General features: G+C 48.6%; 1 protein-coding gene across 1 annotated transcript in view; it reads left to right on the top strand.

The window, feature by feature from the left end:
* Positions 1–22,670, top strand: part of EXT2 (exostosin glycosyltransferase 2) — an 84,323-nt gene that overhangs the window by 54,316 nt on the left and 7,337 nt on the right. Inside the window, exons 9-12 of the mRNA XM_054400014.1 lie at positions 3,502–3,668; positions 15,531–15,674; positions 16,798–16,926; positions 18,709–18,791. Of these exons, the coding sequence (XP_054255989.1) occupies positions 3,502–3,668; positions 15,531–15,674; positions 16,798–16,926; positions 18,709–18,791 (523 nt within the window). The remainder of the gene's footprint in view (positions 1–3,501; positions 3,669–15,530; positions 15,675–16,797; positions 16,927–18,708; positions 18,792–22,670) is intronic.

Below are 22,670 nucleotides of genomic sequence, written 5' to 3'. Positions count from 1 at the left end.
TAAGCCCTAGAATAGACTGTCCAGGGCAGTGGTGAGTCCTCATCCCTGGAGGGTTTCAAAGCTGTCTAGATGTGGTGCTGAGGGCCATGGTTCAGTGGTGACCTGGCAGTGCTGGGTTGATGGTTGGACAGGATGATCTTCAAGATCTTTTCCAACCAAAATGATTCTATGATTTGAGAGATTTATTATTCTATAAATAATAAAGGACAAGACTTTTGGTAAGTCTAATCTTAAATGCCTTTAAAACATTTACAACTAGCAGAAAGGGCCATTCCCATTTTACAGCTTCAGAAACTGGGCCACCCAGGGGTGAAGTCACAGATTCATAGAATGTTAGGGATTGGAAGGGACCTCCAGAGATCATTAAGTCCAACCAACCTCATTCAGTCTTCACCATTGCCCAATAATTTGGCTTTAGGGCAAGGAACTGATTCGAAGAGGGCCTCTGTTTTGCTTTCTGTTTGAGAGGGCTCAAAGGCAGAGGCATGGGTAAAGAAGTCAAAGCTTACTGGGTATTTTGAGATGACTGCTCAATAAATGCACCACTGAGCTTTGGTAAGATTGGAAACCAACAGCCTCATCTTTTGGTGTTGAGCTCAAAATGTGAGCAGTATCATAGGAAAAGACAGACAGAACTGCAGCAGATAAATCTGAGTACCAGAGATGCCTTGTGCAACCCTTTTTGACTTTTCAGAGTGTTTACACACACAGTCCCAGAACCCCAGCATGTTGGGGTTGGAAGGGACCTCTGGAGATCATCCAGTCCAATCCTCCCTGATAAAGGAGGGACATCCACAGCAGCTTGCCCAGGATCACAATGGCCAGGGGGGGGTTGGAATCTCTCCAGACAAGGAGACTCCACAACCTCGCTGGGCAGCCTGCTCCAGGCCTCCAGCACCCTCACACCAAAGAAGTTTCTCCTCATGTTCAGATGGAACCTTCTGGTTTCCAGCTTGTGCCCATTGCCTCTTGTCCTGTTGCTGGGCACCACTGAACAGAGTGCTGTTCAATGAGTCTGGCCTCATCCTCTTGTTCCCCACCCTTTAGCTCTTGCTGAGCATTGCTCAGATGCCCTCTGGGGCTGCTCTTCTCCAGGCTCACCAGCCCCAGGGCTCTCAGCCTTTCCTCCTCACAGAGATGCTCCAGGCCCCTCAGCAGCTTTGTAGCCTCTGTTGGATTCTCTTCAGTAGTTCTTTGTCTTTGTTGAACTGGGGATCCCAGAACTGGACCCAGGACTCCAGATGTGGTCTTAGTAGGGCAGAGTAGAGGGGCAGGAGAACCTCCATTGACCTGCTTAATGCACCCCAGGAGACCATTTGCCTTCTTGGCCATGAGGGCACACTGCTGGCTCATGGTGAACTCATCCACCAGCACTCCCAGATCCTTCTCTGCAGAGCTGCTTCCCAGCAGGTCTCCCCTCACCTGTACTGCTGCAGGGGGTGATTCCTCCCTAGCTGCAGGACTCTACACTCGCCCTTGTTGAACTTCATGAGGTTCCCTCTGCCCAACTTTCCAGCCTGTCCAGGTCTGGCAGAATGGTAAAACTGATGTCAGAAATATCTTCTGGTTGATATCAAATATCCAAGAGAAAATATCCCCTAAGATCCTCAGTTTTTTTTTTTCCTCTTGAACCTCAAAGCTTGATAGATTCCTTGTGCTGATCCAAGTGTTCTGTGGATTTAGGGATGTGATCTCTGCCTTGTGGCTTTGGCTGATGTATGCAAGAAGTCTATCAACAGTGATGGCAGTAGGCCCATGGCTGTGTGGATAACATTAATAAAAGGATTTAAAAGCTTTGCAATAGAACAGGGGAAAAAAACAAACAAAAACTGGTTCTCAGTGCCTGCTGCTGGGAGTAGTTGGGTAGACAGGAGGGGTTTTTATTTTCTCCCATCAGCCAAATCCCTCTGGCCTTTCCTTTCTCTTTGCTTAAATTGCCCATCCTGAAACTTCTGGATATAGCTTCTAATAGATCTTTCCACCTCTTGTTTCATCACTTCTGTTTCAAACAGTTGAAACACGACATCACATCCTCCTAGGTGAGCTTAGGAAGTGTGGCTTAGATGAGTGGACAGTGAGGGGAGTTGACAAGTGGCTTAAAAGGCAGAGTTCAGAGGGTTGTGATCAGTAGTGCAAGGGACTGTTAGAGGCCTGTGGACTGTGGTGTTCCATGTGGGTCAGTACTGGGTGCAGTCCTGTTCAGAGTAGATTCATGGAATGGCCTGAGTTGGAAGGAACCTTAAAAATCATCCAGTTCCAATCCCCTGCCATGGCCAGGGACACCTCCCACCAGCCCAGGATGCTCAAGGCCTCATCCAGCCTAGCCTTGAACACCTCCAGGGAGGGGACATCCACAACCTCCCAGGGCAATCTCTTCCAGTGTCTCCCCACCCTCACTGCAAAGAATTTCTTCCTCATCTCCAGTCTCAATCTCCCCTCTTCCAGCTCAAAGCCATTGCCCCTTGTCCTGTCACTCCAAGCCCTTGTCAAAAGTCCCTCCCCAGCTTTCTTTTTGTGGAAGTTCCAACCCTGCATGGTCAAAGCCAGGCTGGATGGGGCCTGGTCTAGTAGGAGGTGTCCCTGCCTATGGCAGGGGAGTTGGAGTTAGATGATCATTAAAGTCCCTTCCAACCCAAACCATTGTATGATGCTTTTGTCCTCCAGTGTAAGGATGTTGTAGGGCACAAGAAGAAGCCTTTTGCATTTTTCTATCTTAAATTCTTCCTGTGCCCCAAGGCTTTGAAGATGAAAATACTCTGTAAAGGTCTGGAGCCCTCAGTATGGGAAGGACATGGACCTGATGGAGAGGGTCCAGAGGAGGGCCATGAAAATGCTCAGGGGGTTGGAGCAGCTCTGCTGTGGCGACAGGCTGGCAGTGTTCAGCCTGGAGAAGAGGAGGCTCCAGGCAGACCTAAGAGCAGCCTGCCAGGACCTGAAGGGGGCTACAGGAAGGCTGCAGAGAGACTGTTTGCAAAGGCCTGCAGGGACAGGACCAAGGACAATGGTTTGAAATGAGAGCAGAGCAGATTGAGACTGGATGTGAGGAACAAGTTCTTTACTCTGAGGGTGGTGAAACACTGGAAGAGGTTGCCCAGGGAGGTGGTTGAGGCTCCTTCCCTGGAGATCTTCAAGGCCCTGGGCAACCTGATCTAGTTGGGGATGTTCCTGCTGACTGTCGGGGGGTTGGACTGGATGATCTTTGGAGGTGCCTTCACAGCCTGGACTATTCTATGGTTCTATGATTCATTCTGTGCACAGAATCTACTCCTTAACTGCCAACAGTAATTAACAGTTTAGGTGTACCTAGGTCTTTGCTGGCTATAACAACGTTGATTTTTCTCTAAAGAGGGAAACGCAGCTGAACTTTTGTCTCTGTGTTCACTTCCTTGCTTCCATCAAAAGACATCAGAAGAGAAGCTAAAACCAGAGGTACAGAGCTCTTCAGGTGTCAGATATAATACTGGATTTCATTTGTTTTTTTTTCTTTCTTGGTTTCTCTAGAGTCCCTCTGGCCAAAGATTCGAGTTCCCCTGAAAGTCGTTAGGACTGCAGAAAACAAACTCAGCAACCGCTTCTTCCCCTACGATGAGATTGAGACCGAGGCAGTGCTGGCCATCGATGATGACATCATTATGCTGACCTCAGATGAGCTCCAGTTTGGCTATGAGGTAAGAGACTTGCACACTCACTTCAACAGAGCGTGGAATCATAGAGCAGTTTGAGTTGGAAGGGACCTCCAAAGGTCGTCTAGTCCAACCCCACTGCAGTCAGCTGGGACATCCTCAGAGCTTTCTCAAGTCTCACCTTGAATATCTCCAGGGATGGGGCCTCAGCCACCTCCCTGGGCAGCCTGTTGCAGTGTTCTAACACCCCCATAGTGCAGAACTTGTTCCTAACCTTCAATCTAAATCTGCTCTGCTCTCTTTTCAAACCATTGCCTCTTGTCCTGTCCCTGCAGGCCTTTGCAAACATACCCTCTTCAGCCTTCTTGTAGCCCCCTTCAAGTACTGGAAGGTCATAATTAGGTCTCCTTAAAGCCTTCTCTTCTCCAGGCTGAACACCCCCAGCTCCCTCAGCCTGTGTTCCTAGCAGAGCCCCCAATCCTTTTCATGGCCTCCTCTGGAGCCTCTCCATCAGGTCCATGTCCTTGCTGTGTGGAGGGCTCCAGAGCTGGACACAGCACTGCAGGTGAGGTCTCAGCAGAGCAGAGGGGCAGAATCCTCTCTCCCCATCTCTGGCCACACTGCTTTGGATGCAGCCCAGGCTGCCATTGGCCTTCTGGGCTGCAAGTGCCCATTGCTGGCTCATGTCCAGCTTTTCACCCACCAGTATCCTCAAGTCTTTTTCTGCAAGGCTGATCTCAATCTCATCATCCCCCAGCCTGGATTGATCTCTAGGCTTGCCCTGACTTAGGTGCAGGACCTTACACCTTGCCTTATTTTACCTCATGTATCTATAAAAAGAAGGAATCACTGCACAGTCTGCTGATTCAACTTGTTGGGTCTCTCTTTACTGTAAGAGCTCAGTGCTGACTGAAATCTTTTTACAGATAGTCACTAACTGCCAGCTGACAGAAAAGTTTTGCTAAGTGGCACAGTAGTTCCAAGAAACTCCAGAAAATGTGTAGGAAGCAGTTTGGAGACTAAATCCTATTCTTCATCACAGCTTCAAACACTTTCCAGGCAAAAATCAGGAGCACTGTTCAAGCTAAGATGTGTTGATGGACAAGACAAGTTTCAGAGATTAAGTGTTGGGAACAGAGGAGGCCTCTTGAGGACATGCCAGAGGAAGGTGGAGCGCAGTGCCAAGAGGAATGGAAGAATGTCAGGGAGGGGATGCCTGTGGCATGGCAAAGCTTCAGCAGCTGCTGCTGCAATGAGGGTATAGACAAAAAAGAGAGTTTGTCCCAATTGCTTACCCCAGCAGTGCAGAGGGTGACAGTCCCCATGGGCTTTGAGTTGTTTGTCAGAAGTGCAGTCACTTAAAGCAACACTCTGTCTTCCTTCCACAGCTTGGGGCTGAAGGAGCTCATTTTTATTTGAGTGGGTTTGACATGGTCCATAATCTGGGTCTAGAGAACCCTAGATGGTTCCAGAGAGGCTTCTAGATGGTCTAGAGAGCAAGTCTTGTGAAGAGTGGAAGCCTTATCCCTGGAGGTTTTTGCAGCCAGGCTGGATGTAGCTCTCGGCAACCTGCTGTAGTGTGAGGTGTCCCTACCCATGGCAGGGGGGTTGGAAGTGGCTGATCCTTGAGGTCCCTTCCAACCCTGACAATTCCATGATTCTATGATTCTAAGAGCAGCTGAGGGAACTGGGATTGTTTAGTCTGGTGAAGAGGAGGCTGAGGTGAGACCTCATTGTTTTCTTCAGCTCTCTGAAAGGAGGTTGCAGTGAGGTGGGGGTTGGTCTCTTCTCCCTACTATCAGGTGATGGAATGAGAGGAAATGGCCTGAAATTGTGCCAAGGGAGGTTTGGGTTGGAAATTAGGAAAAATTACCTTCTTGCAAGAGTGGTCAGGGATTGGAACAGGCTGCTCAGGGTGGTGGTGGAGTCACCATCCCTGAAGGTATTCAAGACACGTGTGGACATGGCACTGTGGGACATGGTTTAGTGGCCATGGTGGTGTGAGGTTGATGGTTGGACTTGATGAGGTCCTTTCCAGCTGAAGCAATTCCCTGGTTCTATGAAATATGGCTCTTTCTCTCTCTCAAGTGACAGTTTGCAAGCAGTGAGGTTTTGGACCCAAGAAATGACTTGTGGTAATGTAGGGCTGCTGATGTAATAACAGAGATGTAGAGAGGAGAGAGAAAGGTTTAATCTGTCATGTGTGTCTCCAGAAAGGAAATCCTTTCCTTGCCAGGTTAAGAGCAAGGGTTTAGTCCATGATGTGTGAAAGATGGAATGAGGAGAAGAGAACTGAAAGACAAGAGGCATTTTTTTGGCCACATACTCTGCTGCCTACACTGAATGTTTAAGTACTGCACTGCAGCAGCAGAGCAATGAGGCACTGGCAGCTCTGCAAGCTGACTGACTGTGGTCTGTGCTGGTGCTTGGAACTCCTAGTTTGGAGGGTGAAGGGATGGGATGAAAAGCAGCAAATCCACCACATGGCTGCTGTGTGAATCCTGCCTCCCTTTGCAGACTGATGTTTTTTTAATTTTTTGTTTCCATTCTCATTGAGCTGTCTCAAAAGTAAATAAAAATAAGCTTTATAAAACCCTAAGTGGGCTGGCTAAGTAGTTCCAAATGAATCTCTGCTGCTTGGAGGGTTTCAAAGCAGAAGTTCAGCTGCAGCTGAGTTCAGCCAGAAGTGGGGTGAGAAGTAGAACTGTGGTGGTTGGTGTGTCTGGAGTGTTAATTTCCACGTCCTTGATGGGGAATAGCTCTCTTCGACTTCACCTCTGTTGAGTCTGACCATGCAGGAAAGGGTTAGCCTCATGACAAAAAAACCTATGAGGCAAGTAAAAGTTGAGATGAATTCCCATGCAGTGTGATTAGGTAGCAGTTGGGACTCTGTGTTCCTGCTCCTCAGCACCTAGGTCTGTGTGAGATTCCTCACAAATGTTAACATTAAGTGCTGGGTCCTGCACTTGAGTCACAACAGCCCCAGGAAGGCTTCAGGCTTGGGGCAGAGTGGCTGGAAAGCTGCCCAGTGGAAAAGGAGCTGGGGGTGCTGGATCATAAATAGTGTGGCCAGCAGGAGCAGGGAAATTATTGTGCCTCTGCACTTAGCACTGGTGAGGCCACACCTGGAACACTGGGTTCAGTTTTGGGCCCCTCACTCTCAGAAGGACATTGAGAGGCTGGAGCAGGTCCAGAGAAGGGCAATAAAGCTGAGGAAGGGTCTGGAGAACAAGGCTGGGGAGGAGCAGCTGAGGGAACTGGGGGTGTTTAGCCTGGAGAAGAGGGTAGACCTCACTGCTCTCTACAAGTCCCTGAAAGGAGGCTGCAGTGAGGTGGAGGTTGGTCTCTTCTCCCAAGTATCAGGTAATGAAACTAGAGGACATGGCCTGAAATTGTGCCAGGGGAGAGTTTAGGTTGGAGATCAGGAACAATTTCTTTGCTGCAAGAATGGTCAGGGATTGGAACAGGCTGCCCAGGGAGGTGGTGGAGCTCCCATCCTTGGAGGTGTTCAAGAAACCTGTGGCCATGGTGGCACTTTGGGACATGGTTTAATGGCCATGGTGGTGTAGGGTCTATGGATGGACTCGGTGATCTTGGAGGTCTTTTCCAATCCAAACGACTCTGTGATTCTATCCCCAGGTCTAGCTGTGGGAGCAATTTATTTCCCTTCCATGGAGCAGATCCATGGCTTGCAGGGACTATCTGGGTAACAATCCTGTGCTCAGTGTGTGAATGTAACTGTTTGGAAGGGAGGTTGTTTAGTCTGGCAAGCTGAACACTGTTAGTTTTTGCAGCTTGTTGCGTTTTAGTCTAAATTCTGTTCCTTTTTGCTTCTGGGAACAGGATGGATGGAAAATCCAAAAGGTTTGTGGAGCAGATAGCTCAAACAAACCCAGGGGTAGTTCAGATCCTTCCACTCTGCATTTCCTTCCCCTACCCTGTAAAAGAAATGAATAGAAATGTCTTTGACTGCAGAAGCACAGCAGATTATTTTCTCAAGACACCATTTTCCTCCTGTGTAGAGGGTAGGTGATGTAGTTCCTGCTCTCTGGCACAGAAATCGGGGGCTGAAGATTGATCTTTCCTGTCCCTGAGTGTCTGTGACTTGCTTGACAGGCCTGAGCTGGCTCCCACATGTTTAAATTGTCCTCAGCCCCTGGTAATTTATTTATCTGTTTATGTGTGTTACCAGAAAAGTATCTCTCAAGCTCTTGACTCATTTGCAGGGGATTCCAGAGGGAACAGTAGCAGCATATAAAGTTACCAGAAAGTTTTCTTTTGAAAGTCTGTCTGCTCCTGCTTTGGTTTGTAAGAAGGGCTGGAAACGTGACATTCAGTCATTTTTTTTTTTTCCTCCCCCCCTCTTCTTCTCCTTGACATCTTGGGAAAGATTTTACATTGAAACATGTGGCCAAACCTTTTCTGTCACAGCCTTGTCTGAGCATAGAGAGCAAGCCTAAAAAAAAAAAAAAAAAGCCAAAAAAACCAACCCCAAAACCAAACCACCAGAAAACTTTGATCTCTGTACACTTTCAGCCATAAAAAATTATAGCAACACTCAAAGTGTCAAGCTTTTTTTTTTTCTTTTTCTTTTTTTTTTCCCCTTTTTTTTTGGCCTTGTTAAAAGAGAGCTATTATGGTGCAGTGATTTATGGTGCTGTGTAAATCGACTGGAGCAAGCAGAAAAATAGTCCCTGAGTGCTGCTGTGGATTAAGGGAGCAGCAGAAGGCTCGTGACATTCTGGCTTTGGAAAGGAGGATTTCTGGGCAGTTTGCTGATGGAATCACAGCCATGACTTGAAGCACTGGAAAAAAAGAAAAAAAGAAAACAAACAAACAACAGCCACCTTATTATTAGGGCTAGACAACTTTTTCCCCACTTGGCTGTGAGGGAAGAGAATCAAACACCAGCTTCAACAGTACATAGAATCAGAGAATGGTTTGGGTTGGAAGGGACCTCCAAAGGTCATCTAGTCCAACCCCCTCTGCAGTCAACAAGGACATCCTCAGAGCATTCTTGAGTCTGACCTTGGATATCTCCAAGGATGAGGCCTCAAGCACCTCCCTAGGCAACCTGTTGTAGTGTTCCACGACCCTCATGGTGCAGAACTTATTCCTAACATCCAATCTCAATCTGCTCTGCTCTGATTTCAAACCATTGCCCCTGGTCCTGTCCCTGCAGGCCTTTGCAAACAGTTCCTCTGCAGCCTTCTGGGAGCCCCCTTCAGGTCCTGGCAGGCTGCTCTTAGGTCTGCCTGGAGCCTTCTCTTCTCCAGGCTGAACACCCCCAGCTCCCTCAGCCTGTCCTCCTAGCAGAGCTGCTCCAACCCCCTGAACCTTTTTTTGGCCCTCCTCTGGCCCCTCTCCATCAGGTCTATGTCCTTCCTATATTGAGGGCTCCAGAGCTGGACACAGCACTGCAGGTGAGGTCTCAGCAGAGCAGAGCAAAAGGGCAGAATCCCCTCCCTCCCAGGCTAACCAACCTGAGCAAGTATTTAGGTTGCCATAGCCTTAACAAATTAACTTAGAACCATTGGCTGCTTGGGAAGTGTTCGAATGCAAGACTGAAAGCTCACGTCTGTGGTGCTCCCACCTCTGTGTCTTGGCAGATGATTCAGCATTGCTGTCACTATGAAAAGTGGAGAACTCCAAGTATGAAGTTCATGAGGATCTCTTGTTACATCCTTAAGTACCACTTACATCCTTACACAGACCAAGTATTTTTATGGCAGTGATAACAGAAGTCATCTAAAGCAGGATTGTTGCTCTTGAGTTTTGTTCACAGAAGTTGTTATTTGATACTTTGCTAATTGTGTCTTTCTTCTGTTGGAAGCTTTTTTGCCTTCTGCTCATTAGGTGCTCTTGTCCTGCCTCAGAGATGGTTTGCATTGCTTCCTGACTTGAACATGCCTTTAAAAAAATCAAATCTCTGCTGAATTGGCATGTTTCATTAGGCTGAAATCATCACCAAGCTTGAATCACTGAATCTCAGCGTGGTGGGGGTTGGGACCTCTGGAGATCATCCAGTCCAACCTTACTGCTGAAGGAGGGGCACTCACAGCAACTTGCCCAGGATCACAATGGGCGGGTGGGGTTGGAATCTCTGCAGACAAGGAGACTCCACAACCTCTCTGGGCAGCCTGCTCCAGGCCTCCAGCACCCTCACAACAAAAAAGTTCTTCCTTCTCCTGTTCAGGTGGAACCTCCTGGGTTCCAGTTTGTGCCCATTGCCCCTTGTCCTGTTGCTGGGCACCACTGACAAGAGTCTGGCCTCATCCTCTTGCCCCCCACCTTTTAGCTCTTGCTGAGCATTGCTCAGATCCCTTCTGGGGCTGCACTTCCCCAGGCTCAGCAGCCCCAGGGCTCCACTGACAAGAGTCTGGCCCTAGCCTCTTGACTCCCACTCTTTAGATATTGATAAGCATTAGATATTGATAAGCAAACACACCTGGACAACGTGATCTTGGGCAAGCTGCTGTGGGTGGCCCTGCTTTAGCAGAGGAGTTGGACTGGATGATGTCCAGAGGTCCCTTCCAACCCCACCATGCTACAATTCTGTAGTTAGCCAGTTGCTGAAGTTGCACATGACTTACTGTAGTCTAATAAATTTAATACATCAATGTTGGGGTATATTCTGGGAAAGGAGGTGGTCCTCTGGCCTTCTGGCTACATGGGGAACAAGTGGTGGCATCTCCTCTCATGTCATGGAACCACAGAACCATCAGGGTTGGAAGGGACCTCAAGGATCAGCCAGTTCCAACCCCCGGCCATGGGCAGGGACACCTCACACTACAGCAGGTTGCTCACAGCCACATCCAGCCTGGCTGCAAAAACCTCCAGGGATGAGGCTTCCACCACCTCTCTGGGCAACCTGTCACAGAAGCAGCACGGAATGGGAAGCAGAAAGAGCTGTGGAGAGGTGAGAGTGGAGCTAGGCTGTTCATGTCATCTGGGAAGAAAGTCAGTATCATTTTCTTCTGGTGTCTCCTGCAAGGTTTTTAGTACAACCATCTAGTCAGAATTTCTGTTGAACTTTTCATTTGGGGGAGATGCTTTGGCCCAAAAAATATTTATCTTCAGGTTGTGTAGCAGAGCCATCTGGACTGGTTCTGTCCACAAAGATGCAGGCCTCCTCTTCTCTTGGCAAAAGGATTTTCCTTGGCTGTGTCCCTTAGCAGTATTAAATCAGGCTGGCCTTCCTCAGTCTGAGAAAGCTACTGAGATCATTGGCTCAAATGGAATGTGTTCCTCACAGACCAATCCATCACAGGCACGCATCAAAGCAGAGAGGAGGATAAGAACCATCCCCACTCTGTTTATTCTAAAAGCTTCCTTGTAAGCAGTAGCTCTATCTATTGATTTTGGCCCAAAAACATGTGTGGATTTAGGCAATAAGCTTGATGCAGCTCTTTGGAGCCTTTCCAGGGGTTACCAGTGAGTGAGTTTGTGATGAGCAGTAGGAGAAAGCCAAGATTTCCACTGACTTCTATAGCATGGCTTTGTGAAGGGAACCTTTGTTTAAGGCAACCCTCTTACTCTTCAGACACAGCAAAATCACAGTTTTCAGAGGCCAGTTCTGGGCCTCTCAGTTCAGAGAGACAGGGAACTACTGCAGGGACTCCAGTGGAGGCTGCAAAGGTGCTGAGGGGCCTGGAGCATCTCTGTGAGGAGGAAAGGCTGAGAGCCCTGGGGCTGGTGAGCCTGGAGAAGAGCAGCCCCAGAGGGGAGCTGAGCAATGCTCAGCAAGAGCTAAAGGATCTGTGGGGGGCAGGAGGCTGGGGCCAGACTCTTGTCAGTGGTACCCAGAGACAGGACAAGGGGCAGTGGGCACAAACTGGAACCCAGGAGGTTTCATCTGAGCATGAGGAGAAACTTCTTTGTTGTGAGGGTGCTGGAGGCCTGGAGCAAGCTGCCCAGAGAGGTTGTGGAATCTCCTTGTCTGGAGAGATTCCAACCCCCCCTGGCCATTGTGATCCTGAGCAAGCTGTGGGTGCCCTGCTTTAGCAGTAGGGTTGGACTGGGTGAGCTCCAGAGATCCTTTCCAACCCCAGCATGCTGGGATTCAGTGATTCAAGCTTGGTTGATGATTTCAGCCTAGTGAAACATGCAATTCATCAGAGAATTGATTTTCTTTCAAGGTATGAAGCACTGCAAACCATCTCTGAGGCAGAACAAGATTATCTGTGAGCAGAAGGCAGAAAGCTTCCAACTGAGTTGAATCTTCCTTTCAGCTGCCTTTAATACACATTCTGTTCCCTCTACAACAACGTTTAGGCCAGGATGGTGCAGATCAGTGGTGTCAAGCCTCAGTAGCTTATGCCCTTAATGGCACTTTCCAAAAGCTAGGAGATGGATATTTTAACAGTGAGCTTTAAAACAATGTTAAAGTTGGTCATTAATTTTTGGAGTCCTGGAGAATAAGGAATAACATTTTGGAAGAGGGTAGTGACCATGCCTTTGGGTTTGGGTTCCTTATTAGTGCCAAGAGGTATCTTGTACCCTCATTGGCTTGCCCACAAGAAAATTTGTATTTCTTTAATTAACTGATTTCATTAATTAACAAACTTGAAGCTACATCCTATGAGTCTTCCTCCTTGAGTTTCAAATCATCTCAGCTTTCAGGACCTCACTGTGTTAGAGCATTACTCTAACTAAATACTATCCTACTCCTTGTGCCCTAGAAGTGTCTAGAAAGATTGATTTCTGGATGATCTACATGTTGGGGAAGTCCAAAGATCTGGTTCCCATTCTTGTTTCCTGTCTGGTTTTTGGCAGGTTTCATCCTCTGTAGGTTTGAAGTAATAACAGCTCCCATCGTGGGATTCTGAAGCTATCTTAACTGACAGCAATAAAATGTGTGGAGATGTAGAGATGAAATGGTATCTAGTGATGCAGAATCCCTGAAATCCCAGAATCTGCATGGTGGGGGTTGGAAGGGACCTCTGGAGATCACCCAGTCCAACCCTACTGCTAAAGCAGGGCACCCACAGCAGCTTGCCCAGGATCACAATGGATAAGGGGGCTTTGGAATCTCTGCAGACAAGGAGACTCCACAACCTCTCTGGGCAGCCTGCTCCAGGGTTCCAGCACCCTCACAACAAAGAAGTTTCTCCTCATGTTTAGATGAAACCTTCTGGGTTCCAGTTTGTGCCCATTGCCCCTTGTCCTGTCCCTGGGCACCACTGACAAGAGTCTGGCCCCAGCTTCTTGCCCCCCACAGGTCCTTCAGCTCTTGCTGAGCATTGCTCAGATCCCCTCTGGGGCTGCTCTTCTCCAGGCTCACCAGCCCCAGGGCTCTCAGCCTTTGCTCATCACAAAGATGCTCCAGGCCCCTCAGCAGCTTTGTAGCCTCCACTGAACCTCCCTTGAGTTGCTGGCCACGCTCTCCTTAAAGCACCTCAGGTTACCATTGGTCTTTCTGGCTATGAGGACATATTGCTGGCTCATGATAGATACAGAAGCACTTACTTAAAGCTGATTGCTTTGCTTGATTTACTTAGACAAAATACTTGCATAGAATCATACAATCAGTCAGGGTTGGAAGGGATCTCAAGGATCATCCAGTTCCAACCCCCTGCCATGGCCAGGGACACCTCACACTACAGCAGGTTGCTCACAGCCACATCCAGCCTGGCTGCAAAAACCTCCAGGGATGAGACTTCCACCATTTTTCTCTGGTGAGACCTCACCTGGAGTACTGTCTACAGCTCTGGAGCCCTCAACACAGGAAGGACATGGACCTGATGGAGAGGGTCCAGAGGAGGCCACAAAAATGATCAGGAGGTTGGAACAGTTCTGCTAGGACAGGCTGAGGGAGCTGGGGGTGTTCAGCCTGGAGAAGAGAAGGCTCCAGGCAGACCTAAGAGCAGCCTGCCAGGACCTGAAGGGGGCTACAGGAAGGTTAGAGAGAGACTGTTTGCAAAGGCCTGCAGGGACAGGACCAGGGACAATGGTTTGAAATGAGAGCAGAGCAGATTGAGATTGGATGTGAGGAACAAGTTCTGCACCAGGAGGGTGGTGGAACACTGGAACAGGTTGCCCAGGGAGGTGGCTGAGGCCCCTTCCCTGGAGATATTCAAGGTGGAGGTTTGATGAGGCCCTGGGCAACCTGCTCTAGTGGAGGACATCCTTGTTGACTGCAGGGGGTTGGATTAGATGACTTTTGGAGATCCCTTCCAGCCTGGACCATTCTGTGATTCTTCCAACAGACCCAGCAGTGAATTGGCTCGAAGGACACATTCCGAGTCTCTTGTCTGCAAACAATGCAAATCAACCCTAACTTCATCACTGCTCACTGAGCAGTTAGCAAGGCAGCAGCATTCAGACCCTTCTAAATAATTAGAATCCTTTCTTCCTTTTTTTTTTTTTTTTTTTTGGTTATCTTCAGCAAAAAAATCGGCCATTATTGAACCACAGAGAAGTGGGGTTGTGTTAATGATGCCCTTCTCCTTGTTCTGGTCTACTGTGTTTGATCCTCTAGTCAGCTACAAAATAATGGATGGAGTGACAAGGATGGTATTTTGATTGCCTCCAGCTGTCTGGAACAAGTCAAGGGCAAAGAGGCCCTTCCATGTAGCAGCAGATCTGTCCAAGCACCCACTAAAGAATACCAGAAATATTAAAATCTAAGCCTGCTTTAAGGCTGTGGCTAGCAAAGGCAGCAGGTTGGTTGGATGCAAAGCCAGCTGTGAAAGTAGTTTAGGTTGTAGCTGGATCTGCTGAAGTTCACATCAAAAGTTCCTTTTTAATCATGTTTGGGTTTAGCTAGTGTGAAGATCTTTTAGACAAGGTGGTCATATTTCTCTGCAACGAGGAAGTTAGGATGGATTTAGTTGCCTTTTGCTCTGGGGTATGGCTTCCCTGAGTGATGGGATCCTTTCAGAGCAAGCTTGAGCCTTTTCATGCTTCTTCCAAGTAGCTTCCTACTCCAAGACCTGGGATTTAGTAGAATTGAAGTGATCTTAGGCATCACTACCTCCCAAAGCAGATCACAGAATCCCAGCACGGCAAGAGTTAGAGATGACCTCAGGGGATCATCTAGTCTGACCCCCCCTGTTAAAGCAGGGTACCCACAGCAGCTTGCCCAGGATCAGCATGGCCGGGGGGGTTGGAATCTCTGCAGACAAGGAGACTCCACAACCTCTCTGGGCAGCCTGCTCCAGGCCTCCAGCACCCTCACAACAAAAAAGTTTTTCCTTCTCATGTTCAGGTGGAACCTCCTGGGTTCCAGTCTGTGCCCAGTGCCCCTTGTCCTGTTGCTGGGAACCACTGACAAGAGTCTGGCCTCATCCTCTTGCCCCCACCCTTTAGCTCTTGCTGAGCATTGCTCAGATCCCCTCTGGGGCTGCTCTTCTGCAGGCTCAGCAGCCCCAGGCCTTTCCTCCTCACAGAGATGCTCCAGGCCCCTCAGTATCTTTGTAGCCTCTGCTGGCCTCTCCATAGTTCTCTGTCTCCCTTGAACTGGGGGGCCCAGAAATGGACATTGTACTCCATATGGCCTCACTAGAGCAGAGTAGAAAGGGAGGAGAACATCCCTTGACCTGCTGGCCACACTCTTCTTAATGCACCCAGGAGACCATCGGCCTTCTTTTCCGTGAGGACACATTTTTACTGGCTCATGGTGAACTTGTCCACTAGCACTCCCAGGTCCTTCTCTGCAGAGCTGCTTCCCAGCAGGTCCCCCCTCACCTGTGCTGTTTCAGGGGGAGATTCCTCCCCAGGTGCACCACTCTACGCTTGCCTTTGTTGAACTTCTGTGGTTCCCTCTGCCCAGCTCTCCAGGCTGTGCAGGGCTGGCTGAGTGGCAGCCCAGCCTGTTGGGGTGTCAGCCACTCCTTCCAGTTAGGTTGTGTTTGGTCCCTGTGCAGCCCTCCTGGTCAGCAGCATGTTGTGTCTTCTTCTCCTCAGGTTTGGCGTGAGTTCCCTGACAGGCTGGTTGGATACCCAGGCCGCCTGCACCTTTGGGACCATGAGATGAACAAGTGGAAATATGAATCAGAGTGGACCAATGAAGTCTCAATGGTGCTCACAGGGGCTGCATTCTATCACAAGGTAATCTACAACTTGTAGTATACCAACGTGCAACTCAAACCTCACTGGAAGATCTGTGTGTGTGTTTCTGTCATTGTTCTGTGCTAGAAAACAAAGTCACTGGGAGATTCTCCCATGTGAAAAGCAATAGGACAGGAGCAAACAGCTTCAAGTTACATCTGGGGAGGTTTAGGTTGGACATGAGGAACAATTTCTTCCCTAGAAGGGCTGTCAAGCCCTGGGACAGGCTGCCCTGGGCAGTGGTTAAATCATCATCCCTTGAGTACTTCAAAACTGTGTAGATGTGGTGCTGAGGGACATGGTCTAGTGGTGGCCTGGTTGGGTTAAGGGTTGGACTTGATGACCTTGGATGTCTTTTCCAACCTTGATGATCCTCTGATTCTACATAGCAATCCTTGCAGTGCTGTAGCTCTGTAGCTAGCAGGTAGCTAGCAGAAAACTGACTGCAAGGGAATTTGTGCTCTGGTCAGGAGTGCCATGTAGCACTCAGAATTATTTTCTGTCTGTTAGAGTAGTCCCTGGCTGAAAGCACCCTCACAGGCTGCTCATAATCCATCCTTTGCTGCCTGCTCTTCAGAACTGAGTAGTTTAGGGTCTGCTGGAGAGTCCAGTGGAGGCTACAAAGCTGCTGAGGGGCCTGGAGCATCTCTGTGAGGAGGAAAGGCTGAGAGCCCTGGGGCTGGTGAGCCTGGAGAAGAGCAGCCCCAGAGGGGATCTGAGCAATGCTCAGCAAGGGCTAAAAGGTGGGGGGCAAGAGGATGGGGCCAGACTCTTATATGCCCAGTGATAGGACAAGAGGCAACAGCAATAAATTGGAACCCAGGAGGTTCCATCTGAACAGGAGGAGAAACTTCATTGCTGTGAGGGTGCTGGATCCCTGGAACAGGCTGCCCAGAGAGGTTGTGGAGTCTCCTTGTCTGCAGAGATTCCAACCCCCCCCTGGCCATTGTGATCCTGGGCAAGCTGCTGTGGGTGCCCTGCTTTAGCAGGGGATTGGACTGGATGATCTCCAGAGGTCCTTTCCAACCCCTACCATGCTGGGATTCTGGGCTTCTGTGGCTGACATATTTAGAATCTTACAGTGACTGTATCTGCATTTAAAATTATCACCTCTCTCCTGCAGTATTTCAACTACCTTTACACCTACAAAATGCCTGGGGACATCAAGAATTGGGTGGATGCTCACATGAATTGTGAAGATATCGCCATGAATTTTCTAGTGGCAAATGTCACTGGCAAATCAGTCATCAAGGTGAGACTTCTAGCTTTAGGGTAGCTTTACAGTGTTTAAAACCATGATGTGCAGACTCCTATAAATGTATTTAGCAGACTTCAATGTGTAGATTCATCTGGACTTCTTCTTAGTCATGGCCAACGATAAGGCAACAGGCAAGGGGTGCAAACACAGGAGGTTTCACTTGAGCTTAAGGAGAAACTTCTTTACTTAATGAGTACTGGAGCACTGGAACAGGCTGCCCAGAGGGGTTGTGGAGTCTCCTTCTCTGGAGGGATTCCAAACCCATCTGGATGATGCATTCCTAAGCACCCTGCTCTGTGTGACCCTGCTTTAGCAGGGGGATTGGACTGGATGATGGCCAGAGGTCCCTTCCAAACGCTACCATTCTATACTTTTAGATTTAGAGTGGACATTAGGAAGAAGTTCTTTACTATGGAGGTGGTGGTACCCTGGAGCACAGGTAGGTGGTGAAGGCCTCATCTTTGGAGACATTCAAGTCAGGCTCGATGGGGCTCTGTGTAGTTGAAGATATCCCTTCTGACTGCTGGGAGGGGAGATTGGCTCAGATGGCCTTTAAAAGTCTCTTCCAACCCAATTCATTTTATGATTCTGTGATTCCTTTTCTTCTTCTTTACCTCTGTTTGCTGTCTTGTTCTCCTTCCACAGTAGAAAAACCCCCATCAGGAAAACTTTGATGCTAACTGCCAAGAGAAGAGGTTGTTGTTTGTTGGGTTTTTTTTTTGCCAGTTGTTTCTGGTGGTTATTTTTAACCCTCTAGATGAGGTTAAAAAAAAAAAAGTCATTTCAATGCTAGCTCTCTCTATATTTATATGTCTATATCCACACCCACATAGAAATATTTTAACCATCTGACATCACAGGAGGCAAGAAATCACCAACTGTCCGCAGCCCGGCAACAGCTGATTTACAGGAACGTTAATTGGAAGAATGTTAATTGCTGGATCAGTTGGAAATGAACTTTTTTTTTTTTCTTTTTTTTTGTTTTTAATCCCTTGAATTAATTTCCTGACACGTTTCAACACGTTTCCAAGCATTTCACTCTGGCCATGTTCGTTTCCAAGCACCGTCAGCTTGGGAATGAGATGTCAGAGAGGCCAAATTACCCGAGGTCCATTTTCCCCCCCCCCCCGCCTCCTGTCCATCATCGTTTACTGGGAGCAGTGGGGCTGGTTTCCTTAGAAGAGTCTTTAGGAGATAAAAGTGTGTGAGTTTTGGTTGGGTTTTTTGCTGGAGAGAAAAAAAAATATAAAGAGTTGGAAAGAAGGTCTCAGGCTGGATGAGGGCAGAGTAATTTGGCCAGAGTTTTGCCGGTCGAAGCCGAGCGAGTGAAGAGAAGCCTTCTGTTGGCTTAAGGTTACAGTGGAGTATGGGGGGGTGGGGGGAAGCTATATTTCATCGCTCTTAAGGCTGCAAGAACAAATGGTGTTTATACAGGGACCTTGGCAGTGAGAAAACAGTCATTAAACAGGAATTAAGGAGCTTGTCATCGCCACTTCTTTGCAGTTCCAGAAGGGAAAAACCCCTCCAAAGCCGCTTTTATTGGGCCCCTGTGAATTTTGTAGGCAGCCAGGCCAGATGGAGCTGAATGGAGGAATGGAGTGGCTTTCCCCCCCCCACCACCCCCCTTTTTCCTTCCCCCCACCCCTCTTTTTGAGACAGCTCAGCTTACATTGCAGGCATGTTCAGAGGTATTGCACTGCTCTCTCTCTCTCTCTGCGAGGAGATTAATGTCCCTTCTGTTGCTCTCTGATGGTATCTGGCCTGCCTGTTCCACAGGTGACCCCGCGGAAGAAGTTCAAGTGCCCCGAATGCACGGCCATCGATGGCTTATCTCTGGACCAGACACACATGGTGGAGAGGTGAGTGCCCCAGCTTTTCTTCCTCTGATTGCCCCCTTCTGATCCCCAGAATCTTTACCCTGTGTCTCGTTAAATCAGGATCAAACCCGCCAGCCGATTGGGTTTCCCTAAATTGCCCCTGCCGAAAGGGCAGGGCCGCATGGATTTGATCAGGCTCGGGCAGGCCCGCGCTGCAGGATGTGACACTGAAAAGTGGACTGCTGCAAGAAAAGGCTTCTTGGAGGAGGGCACAGGTTTTTAGCAGCCCTGCTGCTGGAGAGCGTGCAAAGGGCGCACAGATGAAACTCAGCTTGTTGGCCGTGCTTTCAGGATGCACCTCTGTTACGAGGAGAGACTGAGGGAGTTGGAGCTGTTCAGTCTGGAGAAGAGAAGGCTCCCAGGTGACCTTCTGGTGGCCTTGCAGTGGCCTTGCAGGCTGGGGAGGGACTTTTTAGGATCTCAGGTAGTGACAGGACTAGGGGAAATGGAACAAAGCTGGAAGTGGGGAGATTCAGACTGGACGTGAGGAAGTTGTTCCCCATGAGAGTGGTGAGAGCCTGGAATGGGTTGTCCAGGGAGGTGGTTGAGGCCCCATCCCTGGAGGTGTTTAAGGCCAGGCTGGATGAGGCTCTGGCCAGTCTGATCTACTGTGGGGTGTCCCTGCCCATGGCAGGGGGGTTGGAACTGGCTGATCCTTGTGGTCCCTTCCAACCCTGACTGATTCTATGATTCTACAATTCTATGATTACCACATTGCTCTTGGAGCGTGGCACACCCAACTGCAAGGTGTATGAGATGTTTTTATTTGAAGCCAGGCAGTTGCTGGCTCCCCAAAGAGCAACAGGGGTGTCAATTATTAATAATGAGATGGCTGTGCATTGTCTCTCCTCCAAAGAAGGAGGCATTTGCCTGTACAAAGGCTCATTGCTTTTTAGAGAGATGGCAGTGTTCTTTTTGTGAGGACTGAGTTTTGAAATGATGTTATTTGCAAAGGCAGAGAATGTGTAGAGTTGGATTGTGCTGGAAGTTGCTAGGTCTAAGAGTTGCATTCTCTGCTTTACAGTTAAAATGCCTTCCCAACCTTGGCAAAGACCCTCGGCTTCCTTTGACAGGGACTTAGCTAAACCTGCATGCTAGGTCTTAGGTGGAATTACCTTGAGATCTGGGACTCACAAAAGCATTTCACTTGAGGCTTCTTGGGCTGTTGCATCTCTCCTGCAAAGATGGGGAAAAAATAGCTTGCAGCTGTAGGTAAGCCAGGGCAGAGCCATAGTGCTGGAAGTGACAACCAGAAGAAGGGGACAAAAATCAGCTTGCATTTCAAATAGGCCATTTCAGATTTGCACTGAGAGAATCAGAGAATTGTCAGGGTTGGAAGGGACCTCATGGATCAGCCAGTTCCAACCCCCCTGCCATGAGCAGGGACACCTCACACTACAGCAGGTTGCTCACAGCCACATCCAGCCTGGCTGCAAAAACCTCCAGGGATGAGGCTTCCACCACTTCCCTCACGAGGAAAAACTTCTTCCTAACGTCCAATCTGAATCTCCCCACTTGTAGTTTTGCTCCATTCCCCCCAGTCCTATCACTCCCTGACACCCTCAAAAGTCCCTCCCCAGCTTTCTTGGAGCCCCCTTCAGATGCTGGAAGGCCACAAGAAGGTCTCCTGGGAGCCTTCTCCTCTGCAGACTGCACAACCCCAACTCTCTCAGTCTGTCTCCAGAGCAGAGCAGCTCCAGCCCTCTGCTCATCCTCGTGGCCCTTCTCTGGACACCTTCCAGCACCTCCAGATCCTTCCTGGAACAGAGACTCCAGAACTGGACCCAGAGCTCCAGGTGTGGTCTCAGCAGAGTGGAGCAGAGGGGGAGAATCCCCTCCCTGGCCCTGCTGGCTACACTTCTCTTGCTGCAGCCCAGGAGAGACAGAACATGCTTATCTTCCCAGTTGCAATCCTAACAGTGATCTTTTTTTCCTGTCTTTCTGTGCAGTAGTCAGCAAATTTAAAGTGTTGTGTGTATTTTGTGGCTTTTTAACAAGGTAAAGGGGGAGCTGTGTGTTGTAATTTATGCAGTGAGCTGGTGCAGAGCTGGGGAGTTTTTTTACAAGAGGAGTGCATACCTGTGTCTGTCTGATGTTGGAACACCCATCACACAACACACACAAACTCACAGAGTTTGGCTGATAGAGGATTATTGAAGAGCATAAGCACCAAGGTTAGTGACAAAATATTTTAGACAGGATGTGTAGAATAAGACTGGATTAAAAAAAAAACAACAAACCAACAAGAAAAGCTCAGTCAGAAGTAAAATGTACCACATTGGTAAAAATTACTCTGCAGAGAACCTCTTAAGGAAGGACCCGGAAGCTTTGTAGGTCTTAAACTTTAGCTGAAGGGGGAAGCTCAAGAAGTTCTCCTGTGTGGAGCAAATTTGCACAGGGTGGAATACCTGAACTTAATAGAGCTTTACTCTGATCATAGAATCATAGAATTGTTTGGGTTAGAAACGACCTCTAGTAGCATTACAACAGCACATAGGAGTTTTGGGCATGAACTGGGTTCTCATTTAGGTAAACACCATCAAAACAGAAGCTGAGAAAGTGCTTTTTGCATCATGATGTGGGGTCAAGGTCATGTTTCCCTGTCTGTAGCTCTTCCTGTCCCCTCTGGAGTTGACAGTTTGTCAAGAACATGTTTGAGCTGCTGCTGGAGGAAATAACTGGCTTGTGTGGAACAGGTTAGTCAGACTCCAAATCCACACATTTTTATTTGCCCAGCCAAAGGAGCACATGCTGGGTTAGAGTCTGAGGGCAGGAGACAATCTGAGGGGAATCTAGAATTTGGGTGTATTCCTTTTGAAGCTTAATCATGCTGAAACTGTCCCTCTACACCTAACCCCCTTCTCACCCTGTGTTGTTATCTACCTTCAGTACACTGAAAAAGCTGGAAGGGTTTATTCCTAAGCTAGCTGTTCATTTGAAGTGAATAAGGACTGATAAGAGCAAATTTTCCTACCTCAGCAATGAGCTCAGAGATGGATAGATGGATAGATAGGTAGATAGATGGATAGGTGGATGGATGGATGGATAAAGTAGCTATCTTCAGGCTCAGGAGAGAAGCTGAGTGGAGAAAGTGCACACATCAAAGCATCCTTATCATAGTATAAAAGGAAAGCTTTGTACAGATGATAATTTCACAGTGTTGAGTACCAAGAACAGTATCTGGTGTGTCAGGCAAAGAATCATAGAATGGTAGGGGTTGGATGGCACCTCCAGAGATCATCTAGTCCAACCCCCCCTGCCAGAGCAGGATCACCTAGAGGAGGTCACACAGGAATGCATCCAGATGGGTTTGGAATGTTTCCAAAGGAAACTCCACAGCCTTTCTGGACAGCCTGCTTCAAAGCTCTGCCACTCTCTCAGTGAAAAAGTTTTTCCTTCTGTTCCTGTGGCACCTCCTCTGCTCTAGCTTGCCCCCAGTGCCCCTTGTCTTGTCATTGGACATCCCTGAGCAGGGCCTGGCTCTGTCCTCCCCTCACTGCCCTGCACATCTTCATCCCCAGCAATGAGGGCAGCCCTCAGGCTCCTCTGCTCCAAGCTCCAGAGCCCCAAGCTCCCTCAGCCTGTCCTCACAAGGGAGCTCTTCCAGAATACACTAACCAAAGAAAGGTCTGAACCACCATCCCCCTTCTTGCCCTAGGTTAGCCTTTACACCAGCTCACAGAAGAAGCTGTAGAAGGAAATCATGAGCCCTGCATTCAGAGATGCTGTTTAAGCCATGCCCTGAAGAGACAAACTGAACCAGGTACCAGCTGGCCAAAGGCTGCAGGTGCAGTCAGCCTACCAAACAAATACTTTGGTGATAAGGGAACTCTGATTAAGAGAGCTCTTAACAGCCAAAAC

Source organism: Indicator indicator, chromosome 4 (assembly GCF_027791375.1).
Source record: "Indicator indicator isolate 239-I01 chromosome 4, UM_Iind_1.1, whole genome shotgun sequence".
NCBI classification, from domain to species: Eukaryota; Metazoa; Chordata; class Aves; order Piciformes; family Indicatoridae; genus Indicator; species Indicator indicator.
The sequence above is the reverse complement of the archived record's forward strand: the minus strand, read 5'-3'. Positions and strand labels throughout refer to the sequence as shown.